Below are 11,316 nucleotides of genomic sequence, written 5' to 3' on the forward strand. Positions count from 1 at the left end.
AACAGTTTTGTTTGCCAACCAAAGGAGAATGATCATCTCCTTATTGAAATGTTAATGTAAATGGCGCCGTCACATTTTGCCAGCGTGAGCTGGGCTGATGTGGTCTCACTGTCAGGTTAGAAAAAGTAGTTGGTGATTTCACACAAAGGACATACAGTATATTATCTACATCAACAGAGTACTTGGCAGTGACTGGTACTGCATAATACATTATACATAAGATAAGCAAATTGCTCAGAGCAAAATAAGAAGCAGTATGTCATCAGGCTCGCTTTGATCACAGGGGAAAGATGTGTTTTGGGGGCGAGATGCAGAATGATAATTGTTAGATGTAGGGAAGAAATGACACATTTACCATCCGTGGTCGACCACAATGGTCAAATGCATTTTGATTTGGATATTATGTTCCTTGGGTCCTTTTCACTCTCAATTTAGGTCTCATTTTAATTGGACGTTTGAAAATAAATGACAAAGATAAGGTTCGACAATTTAGACCTGTGAAGAACTCGACTCAGTAGTTGGATATATGGATTGAGGAATGCCATGATTCATGTAATGTCCCAAAATAAAATATGTTTATTTGTGAGAACAAGGTGTTGTCTTTTTTCAGATTATCACTTTGTGAGGTCAAGGGACCTAAACATCCTAAAATGGCCTAATTAATTTGTCATTTTCTCACCACTAACTAGGAGAATGGAAATCAGTAGCCGTTGGGACACCTACTGCTGTTGTCCTGGCTGTCATACTCCTCTCTGTCTTTTTACTGATTAGGTAAGAAGTTTCCTTTCATTAAATCATTTTTTACTGAAATCTAATTATGGGGTATCACAACTTGAATATTTAAAAAAATCTGAATTCATTCAGGTATGACAACATTGTATTTACAAAGTAATCTCAAAACACTGGGGACATTGTTACAGCTTAGTGCAACAAGGAAAGAAACATGAGATTGGACAGTTTTTAAAAGAAGCCAATAGTTTAGCCAGATTTTCTGAACCAGGTTGATCTGAAAGTAAGCACACCTTAAATGTCAGTGAAATCTCTCATTGAGTGCACAGTATGTAAGTATAAAGGTGCACACACAACTACGGAAGATTTGCTGTCACAGGACTGTAATAAGCACGGTCAATCATTTGGACTGAAATGTAGAGGATGGAAAAGGATAATGGCCAAAAACACAAAAATTAGACACAGGTTTCTTGTGGCTGAAACTTACCTTTCATGAAATCATTGAAAATGTAATTTTCATTTTATCATTCAGTTTGTCAGAGTTGATTCATTCATTTGTTTCTTTTTAAAACTCTCTTTACCAGGAAAAAGGGGGCCTCTAAGCAATTGTCTGAGCGTGAAGAGAGACCAGACAACAGGATTCAGGTGAGGAAGAAGAATTAAACAATTCCACTGCAAAAGAAAACTCAGTTTGTTGTTGAAACAATGTTCCAGTTAGTTGTAATAATCCACAGGACATTCACTTAACGGTTTTCACATGGATTGCTTCTTCATAGAAAGTCATAAAAACTGTTGGCAAAGAGCTTGGTGTACCAACTGTCCTGAATATCTTGTAATCTGAATTCAGTTTAACTCGCATAGTGAAGTACCCAGACGGACAGAAGAAACGTGACCAGAAAGAGAAAACACCTTTTTCCCATTCAGCATCTTTTGGACCTGGCTGGAGCCTGGCTAAGGAGGGGAGATGCAGGTGAATGGTGATTATTTGGCATGCGCCTGTGGTGCCAAGTCAGGCTTAGTCCACTCAATAAGATAATACTGGGTTGCTGCCATCTACTCACCACCTGCAAGGATATAATATGGTGTGTTGCCAACCAGAACAAAGTGGACCATGTTCAAAGTTGCCTTGCTAGCCGTTTTAAACCTTGACTATCCCAAGATATTCTTGAATCAGGAGAAAACTATTTAGAGGCCAGATGTACCGCAGCTTCTGTGGTGACCAATGCAAAAAGCTGACTGTGGGATAGGGAGGCGGACTTCATGGAGAAGGACTTCAGGTTATCCTCAAAGACATGATGGCAAACCAAAACACTTATGGAGCTTTGCCCAGACTGTTTCAGCAGAGGAAAGGAACTGATGACATTGACATGGGGATAAAATCAGCTGCTGAAAGGGACTTCAAGGAGCTCTTAAACCTGACAAACTCTACATGGAGAAGGCAAAGCTGGAAGACTTGACAGAAGCCTTGCCCATCTTGCTGGTTAAGGTCACCCATGTGACCTCATACTGTAAACCATCTAATCCTTGTGAAAATCAAATAAAAACACCGTATCTTAAAGTCAGGCACCTTCCTAGCAGAGTTGGACTCTGGCTATGATTGTGCCTTGTCACTGATTCTGTATATGATTTGTACATGTGCAGAATCTTTAGGCAGAGCCAAGCAGTGGATAGAGTCCAGTTTGTTCTATGCTTTTTTGCCAACAAGTCAGATCTTTTGGCATCATCAGGATGTGCCCAAGATCAACATGTTCATTATTCCAGTGTCCAGTTCTCCAAGAACCAGGGCGATCCTGTCTACTCCAACATCAGACCAGCTCAGCCCCACAGACATGACGAGGGTGCTGAGTACGCTGTGGTCAAATTTAATGGTGGCAACACTTCCCCAAGGTGAGCAACCTGGTTATCTTATTAAGTAGTGTGTTTATTTAAGTAGAAAATCAGAATCAGAATCAGCTTTATTTGACAGGCATGTGTACACAAGGAATGTGCTTTGTATGAGCCATTTATGCTCATTGTTGGCATGATATTTTATTTTGTTTGGATTTATTTATATTAGTATTTTGGACACTGGGTGGCAGTGATTAGATGCACATGGTTGGATATAGGGTGCCTAGGTGACAGGAAGTGGTAGGCAGAAGTAGGGGGAGCACACACAGTTCTCTCCAGACCACAGACCATGGACAACAGACCACGGATTAGAGACCACAGATCAGCTTACTAGCAAACAACTAGAAACAAAAGAATTAGAAACCAAGTTTATCCATTTGTACTATTCTGAAGTGCAATAAACCACAAACCTCAACTGCAAAAAATGTCTGGAAAATCTTGTGTAGTCTGCGTAAGACTACCTACCTACCTGTGTATAATGATAAAGAGAGGAAATTAAAGCTAAAGGTAAAGCAAAGGAAAATTTGCCATTACATGCTTACTTATACAATAATACAATAACAGAATAATACAGTAATAAAATCAAACACAGGCTACAGTATAGAGAACACATTTATATACACACTAAACGAAACAAACAGATTGAGACAATAGTGCAATGAGCAGAGTGCAAAGGATGCAGGAGTAAATCATTTGTACGATTTTTGTGATTATTATGTACATGTCTGAGGTGGATGTGATATACAGGTGCACATACACATATAAGCATACATGTACCCAGTTTGATGAGTGCAAAGAATGCTGGAATAAATAAGTATTATGTGTAGGTATTATGTACATGAGGTTGGTGGATTTGGTATACAGTATATACAATATGACAATATGAACAGTAAGAACAGCTCTGAAATAGATAATGATGAATAAATGATAAGTGGTAGCCAGTAAACAGGTGGCTGCTAAGAGACAGAGTTACTGGGTTATTGCACAGGAATTGCTCCTGACACTGTGAGTCAGAGTCAGCTGTTCATCAGAGTGATGGCTTGTGGGAAGAAACTGTTCCTGAGTCTGTTGGTTTTGGCCCTGACTGTCCGTTGTAGTCTGCTCCTGTCCTTTTCGGTGGCAGATCCAAACCAGACAGTGATGGAGGTGCAGAGGACAGACTGGATGATGGCTGTGTAGAACTGGATCAGCAGCTCTTTAGGCAGGTTGAGCTTCCTGAGCTGACGCAGGAAGTACGTCCTCTGCTGGACCTTCTTGATGATCGTGTCAGTGTTGGGCTCCCACTTCAGGTCCTGGGATATAGTGGATCCTAGAAACCTCAAGGATTTCACAGCAGACACAGGGCTGTTGAGTATGGTGGTGGGGGGCAGAGTGGGGGGGCTCCTCCTGAAGTCCACAGTCATCTCCACAGTTTTGAGCGTGTTAAGCTCCTGGTTGTTGCCAGCTGATCAACCCCCCTTCTGTAGGCCGACTCATCACCGTCCCGGATGAGGCCGTTGACCGTTGTGTCGTCAGCAAACTTCAGGAGTTTGACAGATGGGTCCCCTGAGGTGCAGTTGTTGGTGTAGAGGGAGAAGAGCAGTGGGGAGAGCACACACCCCTGGGGGTCGCCAGTGCTAATAGTCCGGGTGCTGGATGTGATGTTCCCCAGCCTCACCTGCTGACTCCTGTCAGTCAGAAAGTTTGTGATCCACTGACAGGTGGAGGCTGGTACAGTGAGCTGGGTGAGTTTGGTGCTGAGGATGTCCGGGATGATGGTGTTGAACGCCGAGCTGAAGTCCACAAACAGGATCCTTGCATATGTCCCTGGAGAGTTGAGGTGTTGCAGGATGTAATGCATCATCCTGAGATTCAAAGTATTTCTTAGGAGAGACCATAAAAAGCACTATACATTTTAACATGTATTTTAATTGGCAAACTTAAACAGAATCTAAGAAGTTGGCTCTTCAGTGTAAATGATTGGCCTTTTCTTGTAAACATAATTTGACAATGGAAATTATGTTTTGTATTGTTAATCATTCTATAAAAGCTATAATCCCCTTGAGGAGTGTACTTTTATTACTTTTATTACTTCCCTACACTTATGTTTCCATAACTAGTTCCATTTTCAGTTCTCTTTTCCACAGTGAAAACACAACTGACAGGAGCCCAGGGTGTCCATGCTGACAGGAGTGTGCAGCTATGCAGCCCCATATGCAAAAAGGAAGGAAGCTTAAGAAGGCCAAATTCCCACGCCAAGTTCTTGTCAGCTTTTACAGAGGACCAAAAGAAAGCATCCTGACTGGAAACATCACAAACTGGCATGGGATGTGCACGGCCCAGGACCAGAGCTCTGCAGAGGGTGATTAAAACTGCTCAGAAGATCATTGGTTACCATCTCTCGAGCATCGGTGATATAAGTGAGGTGAGGTGCCTATGCAGAGCCCAACAGATACAAAAGGACAGTACCCACCCAGCCACAGCCTGTTCACCCTGGGAAGAGATATAGTAAAGTTTCAGCTGTCGCACCACCAGACTGCAGAGCAACTTTTCCCCCAAGCTATCAGACTCTAAAACTCTAATTGACCCTTCGCTAAGCGATGCCCTGAATACACAGCTGGCCAATCACAGCGCAGTATAGCTCTAACTGAGGTCCGACACTTCCATGGCTGCGCTCCATTGACTCTAATGCAATAAGAGTTGGTTTTTTTTAGCTTTTTTTGGCTGTATTTTTCTAAGATATGGTCAAATGTTGTTCCTGGGGCACTTGTAATAGTCACAGTCTCTAGAGAGGTTAATAGGAGAAATACGATTTATTCTCTTTCCAAAACCAGTATATATTGAAATTTAAATAACACACCATAAACACAAACATGTCTCAGATGGGAATTTCAGTGATGGTTTGGTAGTGAACTTTTTATTGTAGTATCATAATGATGTAATCTGCAGTGAATCTTGACCAGTGGAAAGGGAGGAAGGTGAGACTAATGGCTGATCCACAATGACACTGTTGTCATCAAGTGTTTGTGAAGCCTTTCCATAAATATCATCATGGGATATCACTGCATCATGTGACTTATCTGCCCATAGCCTACTGATCTCGTTGAGAACCACTGGACCCTAAACTGTGACTACACTTAAACAAGGTATATTTAAATGATCTTTCTTGTGTTAGTGGGGTGTTCTGATGTGCCACAAAACTAGTTTTTTACGCTCTCTTAAATAGATCACATCACAAGAAGTTCATAATTTGTGAAAACAAAACGTGTTACTTCTTCATTTTATGTTAAATCTTCTGGCGTTTTGATTCATTATGCATGTAAATAATGTAAAGAGGAAGGAAGTTTTTAAAAGCATGACTTCTGTCTTCTGCTTTCAAACCACATATGTCACGATTCTGTCCATCTGCTCTGTAGGTTTGCATTCTGGTTGCTTCTCTGCGTGTTTTTGTATATATGGTTATGCTCTGTTCCGAGGTTTTTATTCAGCTAGTACTTTCCCTGTTTTATTTTGTTATGGTCTGTCGTGCCATGTTGTCAATCACCCTGCTTGTCTGTGTCTGCATGCTGATTTGTAGAACCTGTTTGTGCTCCCGCCCTCCTCGTTAGCGTGAATATTAACATTTGTCGTTTCTGTTTTGTCCTTGCTGGTCTGTTGTCAAAGTTCTGTTGTGTGTTATTCGTCTGACCTGATGTTCCCTGCTAGTCTGTTCAGTTTAAAGTTTGCATGGAGTCTCTGTTCTGTTGGATTATGTTCTGTTGTTGGACTTTGTCTGTTTGCTCAGTGGATTAGCTTTTGTATGTGAATATCCTTGGTTTTGTTTTTTTCTGCCTTACATGGAGTGCTTGGACTCAAACCCTGTAGGTGACTGTTTAAGTGGTTCACCACATGTAACTTGGACATGGGTGTCTTTCTATAGATCCCCTAGGGAACACTGAAAGACACCATGTTCCTTTGATGAGACAGTACTCCGACCCTGAGACTAAGATAAAAGCTGCATGAGCTGTAGCTCACTCGGATGATATGTGTATGTGTCCCTGTGAGTTCCTTCTGCAGAAGACTTGAATAAAATTCACAGAAAGACAAGTGTTTGCCTGAGCTGTTTATTTAAACACGCTTTTCCCCCACCACACTTCAGAGACAATAAAATATGTCAGCAGGTAAATAATGTATGCAATAAATAAATCAGTCATATGGAAGAAAGATGTGCCACGTGTTCAGACAGGAAACAGGTTTTAAGATCCAAATACAGGACACATGAGCTCAGGTCGCTTTTAGTGGATTCATTAACAGAAACTTAACCTGTTGAAAGCAGACAAGGGGCGATGGTGCTCTGGGCGATGAAAATTACGGAAACATTTTTTTCGCCGTTTTATCTCCCAAACCCACTGATGTTGTTGCTCCGAGTCTAAGCGGGCGCCATCTTGATTATTGCGCAATACCTGCAAGCTGCCTGCCTGCTGTCGTCTTTTCTGCGGAGAGGAAACATGCCGCTTGAGAACATATGGTGTTTTGTGCCATTTTGTGGCCGATCCGTTGGAGATATATAGACATGCAGAATATCAAATGAAAGGTCTGCTCAAACCGGATCGATTAATACTCCCCCCCCATCACTGTGGGATGTTCCGTTCTCAATATACAGGCCTGTAAAGCATGGTAGTGCTTTTGGTGACAGTAATGTTAGAGAATACTCCTGTTTTTATCAATATGTCAATGTTTTGTCATTTGTAAATAGGTTGTATGGACTGAAAAAGTGTTTTAAAGATATCTATCAATAAATGTCAGCATTTAAACAATAAATATTACCAAAATATGGAAAATCACCTGGTATATTTGAAAATGTTGTATGATAACTGTTGTATTTTAGTTTATTTTCATCAGATTTACAGTTACAATTGCATTCTAGGTGTATTAGAAGATATTCAGTTGCATTAAAAGCTAACTCAGGATGGTTTTGATGGTTTATTGCATCAAAATATAGCTTTTTTTTTTTAGATTTTTTCTTTATTGCATCTCCATGTAGTCTGTAAAAGTATATTATAATATTATTATATAGTATATAATATTAATACACAATGGATTCATATTCCTTAGCTTCTGACTTTTCAAAGGAGACCAGAATTATGCATCTAGGCCAAATGGTTGAGGAGTTATTCCTGATTCATTTTGGGTATGTAATTTTAGGCGTTTTTTCTGGAAAAAGTGGTCTGTTTCCAAGGGGACATTAACTTACATTTGGGCTATAAATGTCAAATTAGTGCATTTAAATTGTTTCGGATGGTGGTCCAGTGGATAGTGCTCTGGCCTTGCAGCAAGAAGGTTGCGCATTCAAGCCCCGGTTGCCCCGGCCTTTCTGTGTGGAGTTTGCATGTTCTCCCCGCGTCTGTGTGGGTTCTCTCCTGGTGCTCCGGCTTCCTCCCACCGTTCAAAGACATGCAGACTAGGTTAATTGGTGACTCTAAATTGTCCTTAGGTGTGAGTGTGACGGGGTGTACCCCGCCTTTCTCCCGATGTCAGCTGGGATTGGCTCCAGCCCCCTTGCTACCCTGTAAGCAAGATAAGCGGGTGACGATGGATGGAAATTCTTTGGGGTCATTCATGGAAGCAGAGCAGGTCAATATTTTAGTGTGGAGCTTTTCAGAATAAAAGCCATCATTGACAGCTTGTGCAACACCTTCGTTTGGAGTCATTTTGTGAGAATTTTCTTGTGTTTGTTGCTATTGCAATATGTCAAAGATGTTGGTCCCACAATATGAGCTATTGAACTTAATCTGGACCTCTAATGAATTAAATGTTCTCTGTAAAGAAATGCAAATAGTTTTAATCACAACATGTGAAAATAAAGAAAGTAGATTTGAGTAAACAATCAGTGATGGAGGGCAAAATTACCATCTCTCTGAGTGCTCCCTCCACTGTCTGTTTTAAAGAGTTCATCAAACTTACAAACGGATTCTGTCTTACCTCCAGTGGTGTCTAGCAATGCAGATAGTTTTTGTTGTTACTGTGAGGTTTGGATTTTTTTCAAATGTTAGGTGATTCATTTCCTGTGTTTTTAAATTAATTTGAATGCAGAACAACTCTGCACACAGTTTAACCAAATGACCCACCTAAATAAGCTAAAATCATTACTTTTTCATAATAACCGTCATTATCACTGTTGTGTGTCCGTACCAGATCCTACCAGTCCGCTTGACTAAGTGTTACATGTTCATGTTTGGTAAACACTAACAAGCATGTGAGTTTCTCAGGTCTCAGTGTTCTGCATTTCTCAGCAAAGAGAAGAAACCTGACTGAAAAGTGAACAGAGAAGAAAGAAAACAAGAACAAAAAAAATTGTTTCCTCTTCATGTAATTAAAATTCTGCTTTTCATCACGTTCAGTAAAACAGCCTCATTCACAGGTCCAATGCATTCCTGTTCCTTCACTGCACCTGCAGACTGTGTGACATCCTGCCTCAGTTCACACAGAGATAAAGAGTCAGAATGACTGTGAGTGAGTTGCAAACTGTAATTGTTAAAAAAAGATTTCTCTTTCATATAATCCACTTCTTCTTTCTGAAATATTTCTCAATACTTAGAATAATCACTGTGCTCAGCATGAGACTTTTTGCATCCCATACTGCTGCAGCACATCTCTTTGAACTTAAACTGGTATAAAGGTAATTTTCAATGTCTAAAGATGCACTTGAGGTGTCAAGTGATGCATCAAACCAACTTTTACACCTGTCTTGTTTTTGTGCTTTAAATTGGAAGAGTTTAAAAATGTGTTTTCTCTTTTTGAATGGTCTTTGCTTGTGTCTGGGATTTTTACAGCGAAACAGGTTTAATACCAACAGGCCATAACAATATTTTCTTATTCTCTCTTATTAAGTTCATAGTTTGCAAATTGTCACTTCTTTATTTTGATGTTGGTGTTAACTGGCATTTGGCTCATCATGAATATTAATAATCTAAAAAGGAAGGAAATCTAGTAGTTTAACAGCCTGATATCCGTGTTCTGCTTGCTGACACAGAGGAAGGCTTCTTTAAAGACAGCGTCCTTCTTCATTGTAAGTACAATTGTTTATTGATGTGACTGATACTGTATATCTCCTGTGTACATTATTTTATCTGCGGACATGTTTTATTGTCTCTGAAGCCACACAGAGAGATGAGAGGAGCAGCTATGAGTTTAACTGCAGCAACAAGTGGATTTGTCGTCTTCCTTCTCTCTGTGTCAGGTACTGAATATCTAAACTTATATTTATTGCATTAAAACAGGGGAATCTGGGAAATGTATATCTTGTAAAAGTAGGCTGAAGGTCACATGTGGAAAAAAGTTGATCAGAGTTGTGTGAAAGGCAAAATGACGGAACAACATTCTGCTCATTTAGGCAAATTGTAATTTAATGTTTCCCCTGTCAAAGTGGTGGATGGTCTGATGATTTTACAGCCTCTACCAACAATTTACCCTCATTCAGCGGGTGCTAAAGTCAGAGATCTTGATAGCAGTTTTCTGCGTCTTATGTTTAACTGCTAGAAACTCTTCCACACCTCAGTGCGCTGTATTTATTTTTAGCTTTCACACTTAACTCTGCAGCAACCTGACCGCAGAGTGAACAGAGAGAACTTACCAAGAAAAGCACAGACTCTCTAATAATTTATATTTCTCCTCTTATCCCGGTCAGTAAACTGCATTAAAGGTCACAGGTCTGATACTTTCCTGTTCACTTCACTGCACCTTCAGACTGGATGATGTCCTGCCTCAGTGCACATAGAGATGAACTGTAGAAAGCATGTGTACATCTTCCTTTGCACTGACTGTGTATAACTGAGCAAGACATTGTGTTTAGACTTCTCTCTGTTTACCCTGGTTTTATTCAGAAATAACATCAAAAAGGTAATAAAACATTAAATATTTAGAACAGGAGTTAGGAAGTGACTTGGAAGATGAATGATACAGAACATCTGTGAATATTTTATGTACCACTGTTCTGCTGCTCTATCCAAGAAAGGAGTGTAAAATGTCATTTTATTAATTTTCTGTTTGGATTACTTGTGTGTTGACACATAATCTTCCTTTGCACTGACTGTGTATAACTGAGAAAGTTTTTCTGTAACATCAAAAAAGTCATAAAGCATTAAATAATTATATCTGGAGTTAGAAAGTACCTTGGGGGAAGAACAATACAGTAGAGTATTTTATGTGTTTTATCCCAGTAAAGTGTGTAAAATGTCCTTTATTTTCTGTTTGGATAACTTGTGTGTTGACACATAAGCTGCACTTTTCAGGCATTTTTTTGAGGACTTTTTTTTTTGTTTGAATGAATAGGCCAAAGCAGAATTAACCAGAAATATTCTAAAAAAATGATTTTAAAAAACCCTTATAATTATAGTAATATATATTGGTATCTTATAAAATTCTCTATTCCAGTTAAGGTTCAGGAACTTTTTATGACAATGACTGCAGATAATTAGTCAGACAACTGAGGACCTTGAAACTTGTCCAGGTTACATTTTCGCCAAATCATATTGGTAGTATGATCTACTTTGTCTTATTAACTGATTGTTAATGAAGTTATTGATGTTGATTGTTGTTTCTGATGTGCTCTGTGTCACAGTTGTACAGAGCCAGAATGACTGGGGAGTGACGTACACTTCTACTACTAAGATCTGTGCCTTCAAAGGATCAACAGTTGATATGTCCTCCAAATATACATACCCACTCAAAACAAATGGCCAT

General features: G+C 39.7%; 1 protein-coding gene across 1 annotated transcript in view; it reads left to right on the forward strand.

Moving 5' to 3' along the window:
• The window catches only part of LOC123958235 (B-cell receptor CD22-like), a 30,819-nt gene that overhangs the window by 2,043 nt on the left and 17,460 nt on the right, over window positions 1-11,316 (forward strand). Inside the window, exons 3-4 of the mRNA XM_046031533.1 lie at window positions 1,577-1,699; window positions 2,491-2,616. Coding sequence (XP_045887489.1) covers window positions 1,577-1,699; window positions 2,491-2,616 — 249 coding nt within the window. The remainder of the gene's footprint in view (window positions 1-1,576; window positions 1,700-2,490; window positions 2,617-11,316) is intronic.

This window comes from Micropterus dolomieu, linkage group LG01 (genome assembly GCF_021292245.1).
Source record: "Micropterus dolomieu isolate WLL.071019.BEF.003 ecotype Adirondacks linkage group LG01, ASM2129224v1, whole genome shotgun sequence".
NCBI lineage: Eukaryota > Metazoa > Chordata > Actinopteri > Centrarchiformes > Centrarchidae > Micropterus > Micropterus dolomieu.